Raw genomic sequence first — 23,286 nt, 5'->3', positions numbered from 1 at the left:
CTAATATCTGTGCTCACTCCCCTTGCTGCTTCCTCTGTAGATAAATCCTGGAATACAGAAGTATGGAATGTCCATTGGAGGGTCTACTGCTTGCTCTTTGTAGTCTTGCACTGTAGTTGTGTTTGTGCAAACATACAGGCAAATGCTCTCCCAAAGCAATAAGCTTGAAATTCAGTGCCCCTGGAATATGTTTGTCAAAGGGTATTGTTCTTAATTTTGAAAGCTGCTCTTTTGCAAATATAACAATGCATTTGTTAGACATAATCAATGAGGATAAATATCTATTGTTAAATGTATTGCTCAATGATCAAAATTCTTTCCTTCATCGTTCCTAGAAAAGTTCTTTCTCCCTCTTCTATTTTTTCCTATGTAGTTTCTGGGCTCCTTTTCTAAACATTTTACCAGTTCTGAGTATGCATATGTTTGTAAGTCAACTCACATGTTGATGCAAACAAATAAGGTATAGATTATGAGCCAATAAAAACATATTCTAGAAGAACGTTGCCCAAGAGCCTCTAACTAGCTGAATTAACACAGTAGTGTGTGGCATAACTGGAATCTACCCCAAACCCTACCGTTTGACAAACTACCATTAGTTCCCTCTTATTTAAAACTCAGGCTTTGAAAATGCAGAGTTACTACCTCAGCTGGAGGCAAAATAGAGGCTTTGGAATTGTTGGACCTGGGTTCAAGTCCAGATTCTGCCACTCATTAGCTGTGTATCCTTGGGCAAGCCAATTAACCTTCCTGGGTCTATTTCCTCATTTACTAAGAGGAGGAATAACAGCATCTGCCTCATGAGGTTAATGTGAGGACTAAATGAGTTATTACATTAAAATTTTAGAACAGTGATAGTTGTTGCCAGCAATGACGTTTATTAACTAAGAAAAGTACAAACTGTGGTTCCTGGCACATAGTGGGTACTCAGTAAATGACGGACTTTATTATTAATATTAACACCAACAAAGAACACTGTCTTATCATTTGGTAAATGTGCATTTGTAGACATGTTTGGGAAAAGTTATAATTTTAAAAATAGGCTGTATATTTATCAGTGGTTCTCAAAATTTTCTATGGTTAAGTATTATCTGGGATGCTTATGAAAATACATATTATAAGGTCCCATCTTCATTTTAACAAGGAATCTAGGCAATTTTGGAGTGGAGAGCCAAGGAACACTCTTTGAGAAGCACTGACTTAGAAAGTGTGTGGGGATTAGAATGGACTTACTGGTATTCTACTACAGAACTATTGTGACTCTAGCAATGGAAGAAATTTTATCATTGATGTGAAGACAGTGGCCATGGGAGTTGCTGAGGGCATGGAGTGGGAAGAAGAGGTATGATATGGGGGCATTTTTGAGACTTGGAGTTGTCCTGAATGATATCGCAGGGACAGATGCAGGACATTATATATCCTGCCATAACCCACTGATTGTACTGGGGGAGAGTATAAACCACAATGTAAACTATTATCCATGTGGTGCAGCAGTGCTCCAAAATGTGTTCACCAAATGCAATGACTGTGCCACAATGATGAAAGAGGTTGTTGATGTAGAAAGAATGGGGGGGGGGGGCTGGGAGTGGGGTATATGGGAAGCTTTTATATTTTTTAATGTAACGTGTTGTGTGATCTGTGCATCTTTTAAAAAAAAGACAATAAAAAATTTGCTAAAAAAAATAGGAGTGGGGAGAGTGGAGAACTGGAAAGCACATTAGTAAAATGTAGGGTGTTAAAGGTGGTACTGAGCAACTAATGATTGAACCAGAATAAATCCCCTACTTTGAAAGAAACAGAGGCCTTAATTCCCATATTATGTCCATAGCAGAGGGAATTGTTATGGACAATATTTAAAAGCCTGAGTTCTGACCTGCTATCCAATACCTGTTGACCTCAGGAGTTATTCTCTCTCTTCGGCCTTAGTTTCCCAATCTGTAAAATGAGGAGGCTGATCTCTAAGGACATGTCTATCTCTGTGTATCAATGATTGTCAAGTCCTATGTGGGCAGCGGAAGCCAAATGGAATGAATAGATACAGGATTGATTATCTGTCTAGACTAGGGAATATGAAGGTTTTCTGAGAGATTGGAGACCCAAGAAGGCCTTTGAGGAAGGGTAAAGGTATTTGGAAAGGGGAATGCAGAATATTTTACTCTATTGGGGAATTGAAAAGATAAGGAAGAAACCAGTTTGGCTGAAGGGGAGGCTCCTGCAGGTGGATCATGGAAGGTGAGGTAACAAGGAGACCCTTGAATACCAGCAAGAGGTATTTTATCCTGATGACCATGGAGAACCTTCACAGCATTTTGAGTTGAAGACTGACATGAGCAAAACTCTTTTAGTGCTGGATCAATACAGATCACTGAGCTGGAATTGAGGTTGGCAATGAGAACATAAGAAAGGCAAGAGGGAAGAGGACTTGGCCCAATGGATAGAGCATCCGCCTACCACATGCGAGTCCGCGGTTCAAATCCCGGGCCTCCTTGACCCGTGTGGAGCTGGCCCATGCGCAGTGCTGATGCGCGCAAGGAGTGCCCTGCCATGCAGGGGTGTCCCTTGCATAGGGGAGCCCCACGCACAAGGAGTGTGCCCTGCAAGGAGAGGAGCCACCCAGCGTGAAAGAAAGTGCAGCCTGCCCAAGAATGGTGCCACACACTCGGAGAGCTGACACAACAAGATGAAGCAACAAAAAGAAACACAGATTCCCAGTGCCACTGATAAGGATAGAAGTGGTCACAGAAGAACACGCAGCGAATGGACACAGAGAACAGACAACTGGGCGGGGGTGGGGGGGTGGTGGTAAATAAATAGATAAATCTTTAAAAAAAAAAGAAAGAAAGGCAAGAGTCATTTTTGGAGAAGATTAAATTAGACTTGGTGATTGATTGGATAGGCATAGGGGTGGGAAGGTGACTGAATGTCAAGCACTGGTGCATTCAAGTCTGAACTGACCCAGCCACAGGTGGCATCTGTTGAGGTGTATCAGGAATATGTTGCTTTTCTTGGAGGCCAACAGAATGAGAAAATGTTGCCAAGTAAACTAGAAACAAAGAAATCCTTTTCCATGTCAAGGAAACCACAATAGACTAAGGGCTCAGATTTTTCTGGCAGGAAGATGTGACCCATACATCTCTGGCCGGGTTTAGGAGAGGAAAAAGGTGGGTGGGATCTGCAGTAGGTTGTGATTCGTAGACAGAATGGCTGAGTGTATAGGAATAGTTGCTGTGGTCAAATGGCATGGGCTCTGATCCTGGCTCCACTGCTAACGGGTAACTTTGGGCCAGTTACTTAACCTCTCTAAATCTTCTTAATAGAATTGTCATAGAAATTAAACAAGTCCAAATCAAGTGTTTATTATAGTGCTTTGGAGATAATAGGCTCTTAATAAATGGTAGACTTAATTTTTTTTAAAAGAAAAATTACAAAATGACTCAAATAGGGATATGTAACAGTTCAGTTTTCCACTTTATTTGGGGATCCCTGGAATCACACTTGCTGATAATTTTGATTCTTTCCCCACAATCCTATTTCCGGTAAGGTTCTGGGAAAATCTGTATTTTCTGAATTCAAAGAATTTTGTCCTAAGGGTCATTAGTTTTCATGTTGGATTTATTATGTTGAGCCACTGATAGATACTGCCCAACAGAGCCTTCTGTCACTGAGATGACGTCACATCCATTCCACTAATTTCATTAACTTGCTTACAAGAGAGCAATTGTTCTGGGCATTTTTTTCTTTCCAGTTTTTGGCACATACTGTTTATTTGTGGGCATATGTAGAGTTTTATGTAGTACTTGAAAAGTTTGGCAGATGTTGTAGCAAACTCTTCCTGGAATGCCAAACCTAATCCCATCTTAGATTTTTGGGCCATCCCTGTAGTAAGTGTTAGATCTTTTATATTCTTGCTGTTTGGTTTAAGGCACCCATCTTCTGGTAAGTTATTTGTGTGTTTTTATATATTGTGTGGTTCTTTTCCAACAAATGACCATCTTAGATCCTAGCATATGGGAGGAAATTAATCCTCTGAGAGCTTTGCCAAAGGCCAATAAATCATTCTTATATATTTATTTCCATCATTTCTATCCACTTCTTTTGATTTTTTTCATTTAAAATATTTTTATCCTTTCTTTTTTTCATCATCTGATTTCTGTTTTGATAGAGCTTATTATTAGGTTTATTTTACAGAGGAGGAAACTTAGAAAGCTAAGTGATTTGCCCAAAGTGAACCAGCTAGTAAAGGAAGTAACAAGTATTCAACCAGGTCTTTCGATTCAAAAGCCTGCGCGCATTCTATGTTTAGTACTTTCATACTGTATTTCTCAAGGCTTTCCCAGGACACTTTTTGAACTACATTATGGCCCTGGTGAAGATTTTTGTTTACACAATTTGTTTTGTATGTAACTATTAAGCCAGATCGTGAGTTCTTAAGAGCATTGTCTTATTCATGTTTGTACCTCTCAGAGTTCTAATAGTGCCTGGCATTTGACAGGTGCTAATTAAAAGTTATTGAATTTAAAGGGTTGACTGGCAATATACAGGAGTAATTTCAGTTTTTAAAAATTGAAATCTGACCTAGGAGCATCACTGATAACTCTAATGCCCTTGGCTCATTTATTTTCCATCAACACTATATACTTCTGGATTTAATATATGTAGTTCATGGTATTGCAAGCCTTACTTGGGAGGTTAACTCTTCCTTGGCAATCTCAGAGGTATAACTTGCTAAGCTGCAAAAACATTTTAACTAAATCCATTTATTTAATTTTGTAGGAAACTAGCTATATTGAAGACAATTCCAATGAAAATGGTGCCATATCCCTCATCTTCTCACTCAAGGAAGAAGTTGGTGCACTGGCAAAAGTTTTGCGCTTATTTGAGGTAAGAACTTTTTTCATTTTTGCATCGGATAATGGCATAGAAAACCTCTGTGCTATTTTCTAGCCAGATGCAGTGAAAAGAATGTGGGATCTAGAATTATAAGACTTGGTTTTTCAGCTCAGGCTCTTACATTAACCAGCCGTGTGAACTTAATTAAGTCTCTCAGTCTCCCTGAGATGGGTTTCTGCATTTGAAAATGGAATGGATTATTCCTGCCTTGCCAACTTTAAGAGGATTTTTCTGATGACAACATATGCTTTGTAAATCAGTAAGTGTCTATACATGTGTTACATGTGATCAAAGTATAAAAGGTAGATAATGATTGAAAACACCGTTAATTCTTTCAGTCACCAAATTTATTTTGATTATCTTCTATAGTCTCTTCATAAAATAATAGGCACAGTCCCATACTTCAAGCAGCTTAACTCCAAACTATGATGTAGAAAACAGCTAATGTTCTTCAAGCCATCCGTAGATCTCTTAGCATTAAAGGGGCCGCGATCAAACAACTTTGGGAAACCCAAGATTATATCATGGTATCTGATTTCTTTATTGTAGGTCTTCTCAGATCCTATAAAAGTCTAATGTGCACTAGTCTATTCTAAATGGGAAATGTAGTATGTAGTAGTTTCCAAACTTATTTGACTTTGGATCCCTTCTAATTACAAGAACTTCTATTAATATCTTGAAGACAATTTAGGAAATGCTGGTTTAGATTTTAGCTGGGTATCATACCACCACATAATTCCAAAGAGGTTTCCTAATCCAGAGCTCTCCCCAGTACTTTGCTAATGTTTTGGCTGGAACTCACTGTTGGACCTGATGGTGCATCGCTTTGTGATCATGTTTCTTAAGCCTCTCTCAGCTGTTTGGAAGCCAGGGGTAGCACATTCGTCAGGGCTGTGCACAATTGGAGCTCAATGTATTTTTGGTCATACATTCAACATGACCTTTTAGGATATGGGCTGGATATAATGAGATATCCCTTGAAAATCTAGGACTTCTCAGTACTGTGCGAGGGGCAGGTAAGACTGGAGGATACCTAGGGATTGTAAAGACAAGAAACCACCTGGTTTAGGACCTAGCAGGGGAAGTGAATGTTCTGAGAAGGCATGTGCCTCCGGTGGAGCAGGGATGGAGGGCGAGGACGTCTCTCAGTGACAGAGGCTCCCCAGGTGGGGTCTTATTTAGCCTTATAATAATACCATGAGGTAAAGGCTACTTCTATCCCTTTTTTTTTTTTTTTTTTTCTGAGACAGAATTAGACTTAGAGAGGTTAAGTAACTTGCCCAAGGTCACACAGCTGGTAAATGCTGGAGATGTTATTTGAACCAAGGCATTCTGATTCCAGAACCTACAGTCTTAAAACTGCCTCAGACAGGACCAGCTACAGAATTTGGGGGGTTCAGTGCAAAATGAATATATGGGAACTTTTGTTCAAAAGGCGGGAAAAAATTGCTGTTAAGGGTACTACATGGCAAACTTTTCCCTTCTTCTATGATCTCTCTCTCGACTTGCCTCGTGTTTTTCATTTGCTTTTTAATGTTGTACTCCTTCCCTTGGGCACTGCAACCCTCCAACTGCCAGGTTTTCCATCCTGCCAGCCACTGGACCAACACACCACACCTGTGCCGGAGGAGGGACAGTCCATCTCCCCTTCCCACGGTCCCACCACATCAACCCACTGGATGGGTGACCCCCAGGGGGTTGCTGGGACACAATCAGTACCGGATGGGGGATGGGAGAGAGGGACTTGTTCTAGCCTAGTCTCTTACCAAATCACCTGCCCAACTACCAGCAGAACATGGGTCTCTCCCCTACCCCATGAAAACTTGGGCACAGCCCTGGGAGCAGGTCTGCAGTGGTGGTGAGGTGAAGTCAGGGAGGGGGAGGCTAGGCAGGGCCCAGGGCCCCAGGGAGCTGGGAGCAAGCCCCCAAGGACCCGTCCCAGAAATATGGGGAGGTAGTAGGAGACAGGATCACACATGAGCCAAGACTCTGAGGCCTTGGTGCATGCTTCCTTAGTCCATTGGACTTCTCTCACAAAACAGATTCAAAGACAGAATTATTGGGAATTTCAAGAGAGCTACAGAAGCACATTAAACCCCAAGTGTGCGGCCCATCTGAGCATGAGGCCCTGAGTGTCTGCACTTGTTACACACCCACAAAGTTGGCCCTGGCCTCAAACCTCTTTTATCAAGGCTTCCTTGAATTGATTGCTAACTTCTCAGGTTTCCCAGAGCAAGCTTTACTTTTCATTGCAGCACTTGTTTACCTTGTTAAGTGTATACATTTCTGTCTGTCACTAGGGACGGACCAATGATGTCTCAATTATCTTTAAGTCCTTGACACTCCTAGAGTTTTATATATATATGAAATTCTGGGAGTGTCAAGGACTTAAATATATATATATATATATATATGGACATATATATATATGTTCAATTAAGGATGAAAGTAAATTTAAATATGAGCAAAAGAACTTAGAATCTTTTTGCTCTCCTCTCCTGGATTTAAAAAAGAAGAATTATGCCTGAACCAATGAATTTTTGCTCTGGCCTTTTTAAATAAAATTAAGCCTGGTTATCCAAAGGGAAAAAGTTCTCCCTGAGTTAAAGCAAGCAATCTGTACGGAGATGAGAAAGAAAATATCTGTAAAATGCTCTTATGCAATTTTTTTTTTAGCCTTTCCATTAGATACTTTCTCCTTGAGAGGTTGCCCAATCATGGTTAATAGATTAAATAATAGTAAATTAACAGGATGTTTACAACCTAATAATAAATAAACCACCAGGAACTAAATTACCAGACACGATGAGATGCACCCAAAAAGGGGGGGTGAATGTGTGTATGCACATATGCCAAGAAAATTTTGAAAGCATTATCCAAAATCTCTACCATCCCAGTGCATAAGTGGTATTGCTATAACCTTTTCATGGAGGAATGAACAAAGGGCCTGGTATTGGCAGATGGTTGTTTTTAGTGTGTGTTGATATTTTTTCCAACATGTTTCAGAAGTTGCCCTAGAAATTATATAGGCCAGCATACCTTCTGCCCTGTGAGAAATGTGGAAAAATGCAGAGTCAAGTTTTCCCAAATCGAGGCACCCCTGCACATCTGAATCACCTGCGTGGGGTTTCTAAAAGATGACAATAACCTGACTCCCTTCCAGGCCTTCTAAATCAGATTCTGTGGGAGGGGCACCTGTCATCAGAAATTATTCATTCAAGTGGAAAAAAAAATGAAGCAAAGTAGAAGGAAAATAACTAGCCTTATTCCCACCATTCAGAATCAACCACTAATAGCATTTTGGCCTAGTTACTTTCATTGTTCTCATGTATGAGTATGTTTGGTTTTCTAAAATTAGAACAGTAAAAGTAAAGCCATGGTCCTATCTGATGTCCCCTCCTCATTCCTCATAATCCCATATATTTCCTGACTTAAGCAACATCATTATGAGTTTAATATATTTCCTGCCAAGACTTTTTAAAAAATATTGATATGGACGAGTATCATGCCGTGCACACAGTTCGACATACTCCGAGTCAGTGCCGAGGAGCGGGAGACAGGCTAGAATCTGACTCTGCCACCTAGCAGGGCTGTAGCTCTGTGCAACTCACTTGACTTCTCTGTGCTTCAGTTCCCCCATCTCTAAAACGGGGATAAGAACAGTGCCTGCCTCACAGGTTGTTCTGAGGATTAAATGATTGACTGTTTGTATAATGGTTACATATTAAACACTTAGTGAAAATTTCTGTAGTTTTTCCTCTAAAGTCAATGTTTTGAGAAAGATACATGGTGATCATTAAAGGTCAAGTTCATAACTTTTAACTTCTGAACAGTAGTCCTTAATGTGTGTGCACCATATTTTATTCATCCATTCCTCCTACTTTTGGCCTCTATGTTGTTTTCTGTTTTCTGCAGGCATGGAACATTCTGCAGTACATATCTTTGTTCTTTTTTATGTAATATGCAAGTGTTTCTGTAGGGTAGACACCTAGAAATAGAATTGATGGTCCTAAGGTATGGGCATTTTCAGTTTTAGCAGAAATGATTAAATTATTCTTCAAATGTCATATAAACTCATAGTTCCACTGGTTCAGTGGGAACATTCATTTCCCTATACTCACTTTTTAAAATGTATTCCCCTATACTCTTAAGAACATTTGCTTATTCTTGCTTTTTAATCTTTGACAATCCAATGGCTGAAATATGGTAATTTATTGTTTTAATTTTCATTTACCTGATTATTGGTGGGATGCGGTTTCTTTTCGTATTTCATGACATTGGAACTTTTTTATTTTGTAAATTGTCTATTCAGATTCTTTAAGCTTTTTTATTGCATCCCTTGTCTTCTTATTCATTTCTTAACTTTTTATATAATCTGAATGCTGTTATGCATGTAGCAACTCTTTCCCTCTGAACTGATTTGTTTTACTTAGGGTTTTGGTTATCTGTCATACTGAAAATTTAAACTCTGATATAGTCAACATTTTCAGCTATTTTTTTAATGGGTTTTGGATTATTGTTTATTCTTGAATTTGGGGGCCATCTCTTTTTTATTTTTTAAATTTCATACTTAAATTTAATAATTGAAAATACAAACAATAATTAAAAAGAAAAAGAAAAGACAGTCGAATAAAAACCTACATTCATTTCTCAATTAAATGTACTGGATTCATATAATTTTTAAAAAATCATACAATATGTTACACAATATATTGAGTTCATATTAATGGCCATCTCTTTAAAAACATTCCACTGGTGACTCTGATGCCCAGTCAGGAATGAGAACCATTGGTGGAGCTCCTACTGCGCACAGAGTCTGTGCTCTCCACTTTAGGAGAATTAGACCATATTTAACCCCCAGCACAGTCATGGGTGGGAAAGGGTGCTACACCCATTTTTTTAAATTTATTTATTTATTTATTTTTTAATTTTTTTATTGACTTTGTAATAACATTACACCAAAAACATATATGTGAGGTCCCATTCAACCCCACCCCCCCACCCCCCCCTCTCCCCCCCCAACAACACTCGTTCCCATCATCATGACACATCCATTGGATTTGGTAAGTACATCTTTGGGCACCTCTGCACCTCATATACAATGGTCCACATCATGGCCCATACTCTCCTCCATTCCATCCAGTGGGCCCTGTGAGGATCCACGATGTCCGGTGATTACCCCCGAGGTGCCATCCAGGGCAGCTCCACGTCCCAAATACGCCCCCACCTCTCATCTCTTCCTGCCCTTCCCCATACCCATCGTCCACCATGTCCACTTTTCCCAATCCAATGCCACCTCTTCTATGTGGACATTGGATTGGTTGTGTCCATTGCACCTCTATGTCAAGAGGAGGCTCAGATTCCACATGGATGCTGGCTGCCATCCTCCCATTTTCAGTTGTAATCACTCTAGGCTCCATGGTGTGGTGATTGTCCTTCTTCAACTCCATCTTAGCTGAGTGTGGTAAGTCCAATAAATCAGATTGTAGGTGCTGGAGTCTGTTGAGGCTCAGGACCTGGCTATCACATTATCAGTCCAGAGATTCAAATCCCCTAACTATATCTTAAACCCCAACGTTAACTGCACCTCCAGCAGATTAGTATGAAAGTCTTATGAAGGGAGATCCCATCTGAGTCCAGATTCATCACACATAAACACCATTTCCAGAGAGGGGCCATCTGCCCTGGTAGTAAACCCCATCAGCCATGACCATAACTCTCATGGGTCTCTTTAGCCTTCATAGGAACCAATATCTGGGGGTTGTATCTGCTTTATCTGTCTCTCTGACTCTGCTCAGTTGTGCATGAGGGCAATCCTTCTGCCAGCCTCCAGACTCTTTTTTAGAAACTCGTAGCCATATAAACTCATTTCTCCTTTCCATTTCCCCCTTACTTTAGGTCAAACAGCATTTTAAAGTCATGTTGTTTTATGTAGACATGGATATTCTGCTGATCCCCATTGAACCTTCCATATAAGGTCCTTTTCCAGTTGCATCATCAGTTGGTATTTGATAGTGGTCCCTCGTTGCCAGGGAGGCTTATCCCCGGGTGTCATGTCCCACGCTGGAGGGAAGGCATTGCATTTACATGCTGAGTTTGGCTTCGAGCCTGGCCACATTTGAGTAACATGAAGGCTGACAGGAGGAAATTCCCAGGCACAATGTTGCTCTAGGCCTTGTTCTTATTTTAGGTTTATCAGCTCACAAGCATAGTCATTAGCATCAGGGGCTCACTGTTGAACCCTCACTCCCTCCCGGTCCCCGCCGCTGTACCTGGGAGACTATCGCTGCTCCCCTAGGGACCACGACAGAGCACCACTGGCCAGGAACCCAGTACCCCCCCTGCTGGGTTTTTAATTGTTGCCACTATGAGTATATCCAATCATTACCATGCACCCTGGACATATGTTCTGTACAGCTCCCTGTCAGCCATATATCACCTGTCATTGGTATCCCATACCAGTATCCCTCCATTGCCATTGTTGAAACACTCTGTGATCCAGAACTCCCCGAAATTTGAAGCCCAATATAATGTCATGGTCCCTTACTAGGGAATGGCATATAGCGATGGGTTTAAAGGATAGATAAAGAACTTGGATAAAGTTAGATAAAGAACTTAGATAAAGAATGTTGACTTGAAAAAATTCCACATCCTATCCTTTCCCCCCCCCCCTAATTATTCAGCGTTTCTTCGTAGGAGTCCTAGACCACAGCAATGCATATATATAATATACAGCACTCCCATACATCCACCACGACACCTTTTTCCTTCCACAGCAATACTCTTACACCCTATTCACATCATATTTACTTAAGGTGATGTACAGAGTCTGAGATATTAGCTTTCTAACATGGTAATATCTGTGCTTACATTATGGTGCATACTTTAGGATACACAGTTCTTTACATTTTTAGTTCTCCTATGTTTTACATTATGGTTTACATTATCAGTCTGTCGTCTCCTATATGTTATGGTGTAATATTACATGTTTTATATCCATCCTTGTGTACTCTCAAGAAACTCCTCCCTTGCCCCCCATTTACTTTGGTTCCTCACATTTAACGTCCATTTTCCCTTCCACCTTGGTGCCCACAGTGACAGTCAACCTCTGTTTCCTGAGGAGCCACTTCCAGAGATAGATGGAATAGTGTTTAGGGCCTAACTTGCTCATCTGCCCCAATGCCCTGGGAGCCACCCTTTCTCTCGAGGGATAGAGTTCCCTCTATTTGGTGGCATTAGTCCTCCCCAGGATGTGGGTCCACCCCCACTCTCACTACTTGGGATTCTACCCCATGGTGTCACCCACTCTGGCAGAATGAGCATTTAGACATTCCCCAGGAGCCCGTCCTGCATCAGACCCTCCCCTCCGAGCATTCTAAACAGGTAACCCTCTTTATTATATTTTGATATTATTTTCTCGGCATTTTACTCTCCACCAACACCTGACCCTCTCCTGTGTTCGTATGCTACCCCTCCCTCCCCCCACTTTTGGGCAACATTACCCAACCGTCCCTCCCCAGCCACCCTCAAACCCGTAAAGCCCCAACCAAAGGCAACCCCTTGCCCCCATTTTATCTCTTCTTTGTGTTCATACTTACCACCATCTCGTCTTAAGTTCCACCCCTGCAGACATCGGCTCATATCCTTCCTCCACCCTCCGATTTCCTGTAAGCCTATCGTTCAGTCTCTTGCTATCTAGGGCAGCTTGTTTATTTCATATCATTGAGGTCATGTAGTATTTGTCCTCCAATGTCTGGGTTGCTTCACTCAACATAAGGTTCTCAAGATTCATCCATGTTATCACATGTGTTTGTAGTGTGTTTGTTCTTACAGCAGAGTAGTATTCCATTGTGCTACACCCATTTTAGAGATGAGGAATAGAAAATTCAGATTGCTCAGTAGTTTACCTAAGTCGGACAATGTGCTTGAACCTCAGAAATGGACTCAGCTCTGTGATTCCATAACTCTTGGGCTTATAATTTTTATTGGAGAGAAACCAATTGTTTATGAGAAAGCAGAACAACCCAACAGTCATTTGGCAAGTCTCTGTTTTTAATGAGAATGATCTTCAAACTGGAAATGTCAGAACAAGATACTGAGAACCACGGAAAGCTTGACTGGGTGCTGGTGCTAGCCTGGGTCTCAGGGCTTCACGTCCTTGGACAGATCCCTTCAATCCATGCCCGTCTGTTACCTCGAGGCATGAATTAGATGCCCTACTGAGGAGCTAGCTGGGGCCCAGTTTTTATGAGGTGTGAGGAGGTCACTCATATGCCTTTAGGTGGGTTCATACCTTTTATTTCAAATGAACCAGTACATATAAAGAATATAAGGAACACAGGTTTCGTACTAGGAGTCTGAACCCTGGATCTGTCACTAACAAGCTCACTGATCTTGGCAGGTCATTTAACAAATGTGTGCCTTTGGTTCCTCCTTGGTAAAATGGGGCTAATGATTCATATCCGCATGGGGCCATGAGATGCTTATGTGCTGTGTAAAAATGCAAGGCATGACTCAGTTCAGAGAAGATACTCATAAAATATTGATTCATTTACCCCTCCCATATGAACCCCAGTCAGAAATTTGAGAAAGGATAGAAATGAGAGAGGTGTAGAAGACTGGAGACAGTCAAAAGACTAGGTTTTTAAAAAATGTTTTTCCAAAAAAGTTTAAAACCCAGAATGAGTTGCTTTAACACAGTTCATGAACACTTACAGACAGATGATCATGGCCAAGAATCAGGGTGAGACTGTTAAAAAGAGCCCAAGTAGCTTGGCAGAAGATGGAATTAGGGTAGCCATAGTGCATTGGTATATTTACATCTTTCATGATTTTTGTGTATGAGGTAGAGAAGTCAGTGTTAGATGAAAATACAGGGAAAACCATTAAATTGTGTATTTCACATTAAACTTTTCTGGACCATATGAAATGAAGTCAAGGGAAATACATGGTAAAAGGAGGGAGGGAAGAAGGGAGGAAGAAAGGAAGGAAGGAAAAAAGGAAGGAAGGAAGGAAGGAATCTAAACTATGCTTTGAGTCAGTGTTTCCTAAATACTATTCTTTCACATTCTACATATTAGTAGGTATTTATTATAAGATAGTTCCAAGGGTAAATATGTTTGGAAAATTCTATTTTTAGACTTTGCACATGGATATATTAAAGACTCTGGAAAGTACTGTAGAAAGGAAGATTATTCAATTTTATCTCATTCAGCATTTCCCAAATGTATTGACCACGGAACCTACTAAAATTTTGCAGGGCAGTAGTGTTTCACTAGAACTATACTGTTCTAGAGTTAAGAGCTCTGTGTTAACAGTTATAACCTAGGTTTGGGGCACTGAAAAGTAAAAAGCTTTGGGGATAAGAGTATTCAATCTAGAGCCAAACTGTCAGAATTAAAATCCTAGTTGCCCACCTACAAGCTAAATGACCTTGGGAAAGTTTTTTAACTTCTCTTTGACTTAGTTTCCTCATTTTAAAAATGAAAAAAAATAATAGCCTGTATTGTGAGGCTGTTGTGTTTTAAAGTTATATGAAACAATACAGATAAAGTGTTAAGAATAGCATCTGGCACATAGTTAAGAGCTCAATAAATGTTTGTTCACACTATTTCTCTGTACCATACCGTTAGAGGGTTATGGAGCACCAAAAACTCTTAAATTCTTGGCTATGTGAAAATTAACTACAGGACTGGAATTATTTGGCTTTCAAAATAAAAGGCTTGGGAAGCAGCTGTGGCTCGATCAGTTGGGCTCCCATCTACCATATGGGAGGCCCTGGGTTCATGTCCCAGGGCCTCTTTGTGAAGGCAGGCTCGCCCACACACTGCAGAGAGCTGCCCGGCCTGCAAGCGCCACCACGGAGGGCCACCTGGCCTGCAGGCGCTGCAGAGAGCCACCTGGCTGTGGAGAGCCGACTCAGCAAGGTGACGCAACAAAAAATGGAGACAAGCAAAAAAACACAGAGAAGCACGCAGTGAATGGACACAGCGACCTGAAAGCAAGCAAGCTGCAAGGGGGAAGGGGAAATAAAGTAAATAAATACAGACACAGAAGAACACACAGTGAATGGACACAGAGCAGAGAGCATGCCAAAAAAAAAAAAAAAAAAAAAAAAAGCCACAAGGAGGTGGATAAAAAAAAAGGCTTGCAGTGGAGAATGCAACAGATTCAAAATAAAAAACTTGCTGTAGGGAACAAAATAGATTCATTCAAATATTTAAAGGGTTTTCCTGGAAGAAGAATCTTACTTATTTTCTATAACTTCCGAAGCAAAAGGACAATGGGTAGAAATTACAAGGAGGCATATTTCAAATCACTTAAAGGCAACATCTCCCCTGTAGAAGAGTGCTGGAAGGCATTAGCCCCGCGCCCCGACATTACTGCTGTCAAAACCACCAGCCAAAGGCAGGTCAGAATCAAAGCAAAAAATGGTAGTATAAATAAGCTTCTTTTTCCTTAACAGAGACAAAGATAAAAATAAATCTTGCTTCTCTAAGGTGGTAAGAGAGGGAGGAACACTCCATGTGGGGAGAATCACCTGTACCCTGTGAATCCCGTGCTAAGTACCACGAGGACCTTCAATCCCCTGTGGCATAGCGGAGACAAAACTGGGACGTTCAACCAACCCTTACTCAATGCTGAGAGTAATAAATAGCAATAGTGTATACCTTGACCCCCTAGGCACCCGGGCCTGACTCCACGTAGTGGAAACTTCCTTAGCCCCCAAGCCACCAGAAGCAAATACCAGGACACCCCAGCTCCTCCAAGAAAAGGGAGGTCTGCAGAGTGTGGGGCAGGCTTACTGCAGCTTGGCCAGGTTTGAATCTGTGTTCATCTTTCCTTTGGATGATTGGAACCAAAGTCACTATCCAGTTAAGGGACACTACTGCCTGTCTGTAGGATTGTGACTATGCAGAGCTCAGGTGGTAACTGCAACAGAATGCAATGCAGTAGGTTGGTTATTCATAAAAGAGATACAGGTGACTGTGTTTGTGTGTAGGTGGTGGTGGTGGTGGTAGTGGGGATGAAGTCAATGTTCCAGCGAAGTGGGACCAAATGATTAGGAATATCCCCCACTCCCTACCTGCTAACCTGCAAACATCCCTCTATCTCAGCAGATTGTTCTACCTCTTACTTCTTTACTCATTTATGTAAACATCTTCTGAGCGCTCTATAATTTTAGCCTCTACTAATTAATGTCCTGTGCTTCTTAAGAAACTAGTCTCCTGAGAGTCTTTATCACAAGCAGCATAGTAATGGGTATAAAATTAGAAGCAAGCTCCAGGGGGAAGTAACAAAGAAGAGATCTCCCTTCCTCTGCCTACACTCCACTAATCACCTTACTATATTTTCTCTAGGGAAAGGAGCAAGCAAACAGGCAGATACAAAGAGCTCTGAGCGTGCCCTGATGCTGTCTCTTTGGTACTTGGGCATCTCAGTTAGAATAATCTAATTGATGGAGACACAGGTTCCAATTAAACACGCTGTCAAGGCTTAACTTCTCAGCTAAAAATTGCTTCAGGGCTCACCCTCCATTTTCACAGTAGCCTGTTCTTTTGGAAATAAATGGAAAAGGTAGGGTTTACCCTTGTCACTTCCTTTCCTGTGCCCTTCCTTTGCCTGGAGGACCGACTCCTTCCACTCCTACTATCTCATTTATGCACTCAATTAATACTGTTACCAGACTCTCTATTAGGTGCTGGGGACGCTGCGGAGAGCCAGAAGTCAGTCTCTGCCCTCACAGAGCTTAGAGACTCTACCTAAACAGACAAATACACTAGCATATGACACGTGCTGGGAGGAGCTCAAGGTTGAATGAGCTCTTAACACAGGCTTGAAGCAAAGGAGATCAGGAGAGGTTTCTTGGAGACATGTTCAAGCTGAAACTTGAAAGGGTTGACCAGAAGGAGGGAGAAGAAGGGGAAAGTGAATTCCAGAATGAAGGAACAGATGACCTCAGGTGAGAGAGTAAAAGCGAGTGGTCAGGTCACGGAATTCTCACATCCTTTACCATCTGCCAACCCCAGCGGTCGTGTGGTCAGGTAGCAAAGGAGACATGTAGGAAGATACAAGCTGTTTATCACACTGAGATTTGGACTTGTGACCCCTGGATCTGGTCAGCAGGACTGGATCAAAAGTGAATCACGAGGGCTGCTTTTACTCCCCTGGCATTAGGTCCACAGCACTGGCTAACAGAAATATGTTTACAGGGAACATTTCTTCTTTACTTAGAAGAGGAAGAGTTTTGAGTTTCACTGGGGGAAAACAAAATCTTCTTAAAATCCAGATGACTTTTCCGTTTTTTTTAAACACCCCCAAAAATATAGATGATAATATGAAGAACACCCATGTAACTCACGCTCTTTTTAAGAAACATTGCAAAAAACTAAGGCCCCTGGGTATCCCTTCTCCATGCATCTGCCTCCTCAGAGGTAACGATTAATCTGAATTTGATATTTATTACTCCCATGCATATTTTTATTCTTTTTCTTTGTAGATTTATCAATTTTTGATATATGGTATAGTTTCACAGGCTTTTAAGCATCATAAATTTAGAATCATAGTGTAACCATCATTCTACTGTTGTCTTATTTGTGAGAAGACTGGTTAACACGGTTTTTGAGAATTATCCATGTTGATATATATAGTTTGCTCATTCATTTCCCCCTCTCTATATTCCATTATGTGAATATCCTATACCTCATATGTTTTCCTGTTGGTGCACATTTAGGGTGTTTCCCTTTTTTGTCCTTACAATCAGTGCTGCACTCAACATTTTTCATAGGTCTGATGATCTATTTATTTAGTAGAAAAATCTCAAATGGAAAACTGCCACTGGTTTTAGCTACTGGACAGTGCATAGCTGGGCATTTTTGAAAAAAGCAACACAGACTTTACTTCTTAAGCTTTCATTTTGAAATCAGATCTCATATTACAATAGCTTAGGTACAGAGCTGTGGACATTGATGGCCCTTGAGTTAATGATTGTTCATCAGTAGACTAGAATGAAACAGGCCACGGGAACTTTGTGACACTCAATACCTTATTTCTCTAGTGTCAAGAAAAGGTCTGCAAAGAGGAACACAAAGGGAAGAAAGTGTTGTTTTCTCAAGGCTTGAATAGAGCCTTTATAAGCTGCTACCCTCAGCTCTTCCCAGAAAGGGGTCCCCTCCAATTTGAGGGCAACCCCAGCACTACATGGAGGGAAAGGTGGGGGAGAAACAATCCACTAAGGTGGGAGAAGACCAAGAGAAGAGAAGGCCAAGAGCTCATAGAAGGGGGACCCCAAAGACAGTCTCCAAAGTGTGACTCCTACTGAAAGTCCAGCTTGCACCTGTCCAAGAAGTCCTCCCGCCGAGTAAAGTGGGGTAAAATCTCAGACTCCCTCTATTTGACTTAGTTTAATTGTGCTGCTCAGACCTTCCTGAATTATTTTGCTTTCCTGTTAATCCAAGTGTGTGAATTTCCAAATCTAGGGCCAACCAGGGCTGTTGCAGTTCCTTTAACAAGAGAAGATCAGTGACAATTGTTTAAGTCCCACCTCTACCTCCACAAGATGTCTTCTCAAATCGTGGCTACCATCATCTCTCACCCAAAACACTGCAGTTTTTCTCCAGATCAATGCTACAGTTTCTTCCAATACTAGTCACAATAGTTCTGTAGTAGAATATCAGTTAAGTTCACTCTAATCCATTACCCTCCATAGTGTGTCTGCCTTTGCCCACTACAGGCTATTCTCAGTGCTTCTTTTAAAACTGGAGGCAAAGGATGCCTCTCCTCTGGTCAATTATCTCCTACAGCTTGTCTTATCACTCAGAGTGAAAACTAAATTTCAGGTAATGGCCTTACATGGCATTACACAGTCTATTCCTCGGTACTTCTCTGCCTCATGTCCTATTACCTCCTATCTGATTTGCTCTTGCCCTGTCACTGGCCTCCTCGATGATACTCAGTCATACTGTGCACTTTTGTACCCCAGGACCCTTGCACTTGTTATTTGCTCATGGACTTCTCCATCATCAACATCAGGTCTTCGTTTAAAGGTCACCTGTTTATTTCTTGAGGACTTCTTGACCATACTTAAAAAAATAGCACCTCCATTGCACTCCTGACATACCTAATCCCTCTTTTTTGCATTATTTTTCTCCATTACTGTGTTCTGCAGCTAATACTCTCTATCTTACATATTTATAACAGTTGTTATTTGTCTCCCACTTCTAGAATGTAAGCTCCATTAAAGGAAGGTATTTTTCTGCTCTTGTCACTTTTCCATTCCAGTGTCCAAAATAATGTGTTTGGAATATGGAAGATGATCAGTCGGATAAAGTATTGAATGTTCCTGTCTGTTCATTTGAGACCAATGATTTGAGACATTGCTTATGAAAGTTTTTGTTTGGTCCTCAGAAAGCTCTGAAATAGACCAGGACATAACTTCATTTAAGATTATTCCCCTCTTATCTTTTTTTAATGTAACATTTTGTATGATCTATGTATCTTTAAAAATTGTTCAAAATCACATTAAAAAAGATTATTCCAAGGCAATAGCATACAGTGGTATAAGTCTACCTGTCTGGTCTAAACTTGTCTCAAAATATGCTCAGCCTTTCCTTCTCCTTTTAAAAACATATTCTCAGGAAAAGAGCTAAGAAAAAATTAGGGTAAAATAAGTGTAATAGGGAAAAGTGACTCATAAAGCTTAATTATTACACCTCCCAGGGCACTGCATATTTATATCAAGTTGTGGGAGGCAGCATATAATGAGAACTCACAGAGTACCTATTAATAAGGCTGAAATTGTGCTAGGTACTTTTTCTCATTTAAGTTCTCATAAGGCTGCCAGGTAACATCATAATCCTTATTTTAAACATATATTTAAAATATTCTTATTTTAAACATGAACAAGCAAAAGTTCAGAATAACCAATTAATGCATCCAAAGGTAATGTGTAGAATGTGAACTCAAGATGGGTTCCAAAACCCACCCTCTTTTTTTCTGTACCATTCTCCTTTCCTCAAGGAATGAAATGAAGGAGGGGGAGAGAGGACCCTGTGTTTGAGGTCAAGAAAATATCCAGAAAAACAAGACAATTTTTCACCATTGTGAATTCTATGTATCTATAGTTTTCTTCACTTGTAATCAATCCCCCTTTAGAAAAATTTTCCTCAAAGATAAGAACAAAAAGGGGCCTGGTCAATCCCAGGTTAAACAGATCATTCATTTAACTTTGCCTGATTTTCTCTGATGCCCAAACTCTCTGCTCTAGAGTCCTGATTCATCAATGTTTTACTCTGCTGTCTTTTATACATAAATTAACTATTGGAGAAATCATGGAACTGTTTCTGAAAGTTTTAGCTCTAAACCTTTCTTGCCTTTTCCCAGATAATCACTTGGTTAACAGAAAGAGTTCTTCTTTCTTTACTTCCCATGATGTGGTGAGTGTGGGTGAATCAATTTGTAAGTTGCATAAAAGACCTGTTTAAAAAGAAAATTTCATTTGCTAAAAGTTGACCATGATCCTAATCAGGGTGGGAGGTTAATTTCTAAAGCTTCATTTAGCAATCAAAATTATTGGTATCTAAGGTTCCGCACTGATAAGCTGGAAATAAACAAATAAAAGAAATGCCATGCTTAACTAAAGGGCTAAATAACAACTTGATTCAAATGGGAAAGAAATCTTCCAAAAATTTAGCTGGATGTTCAGTATATATTTATCCCAAAACTTCTTTACTTCTCTCACATTTAAAAAAATTATTAAAATGTGAGAGAAATAGAGAACCATATTAAAAAGCATTTTGTCAAATAAACTGATGTTACACTTAATTTCTCATAACAATTCATTTCGATGCATTTAATTCTAGTCTTTTATTTTTGGAGGAGAGGGTCCAGGGCATAATCTCTGAAATACATTTATGTTTAGTGCATACCTCTATCTTTGAAAGGTATTTCCCCAAGTAGTTATCCTTTTAACCATTTAAGAAATAAAGTTAATTTTTCATTATGAAAGTAATATATGTTGTCTCCAGAAAAGTTGAATGATCCTAAAAAAAAAAAAGAAAAGAAAGAAAATACAGAGAAAGAAAGAAAATTACCCTAGGTGCATCATCTAGAGACAGGAACTTGGAGTGATTACTGAAATTCTTTGTTCTATGCACATTATTGTTGCTTTTTAATGGTTGCATAGTCTTCTATTGAGTGATTACACTACAATCCAATTAATCATTCCCCTATTGTTGGCTATTTAGGTAGCTTACCACTTATACTGAAAAGCTTTGAGAATTTTCCCCAGAGGTTAGAATTCTAAAATTAGAACTAGGTCTTAAGGCATAAGCTGTTTTGTGGCTACTTCGGGGGAAGGGGGGTTGGGATGTGGCGGTGAACTCTATTAGCCTATACGCTGCTCTTCAATCCTGGCGCACCCCGCCCCGCCCCACCCCTCCCTCCGGCCTCCCAAATGGTTCAATGATAGTGCGCCAGGTGCGCGTCTGTTCTTGGTTCTTGGCTTTGCGGTCCGTTGTTTGCTGCTCTGTGCAAAGTTGGGATTGGCTACCTCTTCTTATGAAGATACAACTTAGGTAAACAGCAGGGGGAGCTACACTTGCTCTTTCTTCTTGAGCCAAGAAGGATGACACTGCTCTTTGTTTTCTTTCGGAAATAAGTTCTGTTTGCCAAAGAAGGTTTCAGAGGACCCGCTATCTCTCTGGCCTCCCCCGCCTGCACATTCTCTCTTTCCAGAGGCCTTTGCCCTGGGTTACCTGGCCACAGCTCTCAGGGACACGTGCCCTGCAGCTGAGGCCTGCACTCTTGAGGATTAAGAGGAATCACCTGCAGCAAGGGAGCCTGCTTGGGGTCACTGCATGATTTTTATTGGACCCAAAGGTTTTCCTTTCCCTGTTTGGTCTAGCAGTAATAATAATGATAGTTGACATGGGTGGAGTGGAAAGCTGATGACTCTGAGATTAGAGAAAATGGGTTTCCCCTTCCTACTGCTGAGGACAATGCACCTTCATCTCTGATTTTGTTTTATTTTACATCTTCCTTAACCTCAAAGGATTGTCATGAAAGTCAGAATGCTTTTTGTCCATTTAAATGTTTGAGATAGTCCCTATTATCTTTAATTTTTTCTTAATAAAGTGTGGAGAATAGTTCTTGGGTTTCTCCACATGAGCAGTACTGTCAATGAAATGACAGATTGAATAATAGCAGATGACTTGTCGAGCATTGAAATTTGGCGACCAGTTTAACTAAATTACCTTTTTTTTTTCGGTAATAAGACCCAGAGAAGCTTGAAGATCACCAGCTAAAGACACTGAAATTGAGTAATTACGGCAAATAATTGTTGATTTTACATTTTTTTCTGAATTTAACAAAATCGGCTTCTGAGTTCTTTGCATAGATGTGGGCATAGGATGTTTAAAAGTGTAGCGTGAGTGGAAGTGGACTTGGCCCAGTGGTTGGGGCGTCCGTCTACCACATGGGAGGTCCACGGTTCAATTGCGGGCCTCCTTGACCCGTGTGGAGCTGGCCCACATGCAGTGCTGATGCACGCAAGGAGTGGGGTGCCATGCAGGGGTGTCCCCCGCGTAGGGGAGCCCCACGTGCAAGGAGTGCGCCCCATAAGGAGAGCCGCCCAGCACAAAAGAAAATGTAGCCTGCCCAGGAATGGTGCCGCACACACGGAGAGCTGACACAACAAGATGACACAACAAAAAGAAACACAGATTCCCGTGCCGCTGACAACAGAAGCAGACAAAGAAGAACAGCAGCAAATAGACACAGAGAACAGACAACCGGGGTGGGGGGAAAGGGGAGAGAAATAAATAAATCTTTAAAAAAAAAAGTGTAGCATGAGCTTATCACTGATGATTCCAGGGGGGCTTCTTTATGTTGGCCATTCAGTGTGCTTCACCAAACTTTGCCAAGTTCTGCTGAGAAACATTTATTATTATTTTTTAAAACCCATTTCTCTTTCTGAACTGGATAAAAGTATCCAGGTTCTACGAGATGACTGTGACATTTTCTTAGAGATGGACCCCAGTTCCACCACCTCATTTCTCTTTCTCTGAGAGGGACAGAATCTTGAATCAGCAGCCTTATTTTTTTAGGGAATACATTTGGAGAAGATTATGCAAGTAGCTTTGTGTTCCTGGTTTATGTGAAGTCTGCTGAGCTTGGTTCTAAAATTTGAGAATACTTCGACATATCAGAGAAACCCTGCTACTAAAGCAGTGGTGAGGAAGATGTCACTGCCTTTTCCAAAAACATACTGTAGCTACAGTCCTTAAAATCTGGAGGACTCTTTAGATTTGGTTATTTTTATACATTTGTGAAGCCATTTACAAAATATTATAGCATAAAGATGTCTAAAAATAATCAAGGATAAATGTTAATTTGGAAATA

At 40.7% G+C, this 23,286-nt stretch overlaps 1 protein-coding gene across 1 annotated transcript in view; it reads left to right on the top strand.

The window, feature by feature from the left end:
* The window catches only part of PAH (phenylalanine hydroxylase), an 80,893-nt gene that overhangs the window by 2,257 nt on the left and 55,350 nt on the right, over window positions 1-23,286 (top strand). The window contains exon 2 of the mRNA XM_004446806.5: window positions 4,771-4,878. Within this exon, the coding sequence (XP_004446863.1) occupies window positions 4,771-4,878 (108 nt within the window). The remainder of the gene's footprint in view (window positions 1-4,770; window positions 4,879-23,286) is intronic.

This window comes from Dasypus novemcinctus, chromosome 12 (assembly GCF_030445035.2).
Source record: "Dasypus novemcinctus isolate mDasNov1 chromosome 12, mDasNov1.1.hap2, whole genome shotgun sequence".
NCBI lineage: Eukaryota > Metazoa > Chordata > Mammalia > Cingulata > Dasypodidae > Dasypus > Dasypus novemcinctus.
Note: the sequence above shows the minus strand (reverse complement) of the source record. Positions and strands in the feature narration are given on the sequence as shown.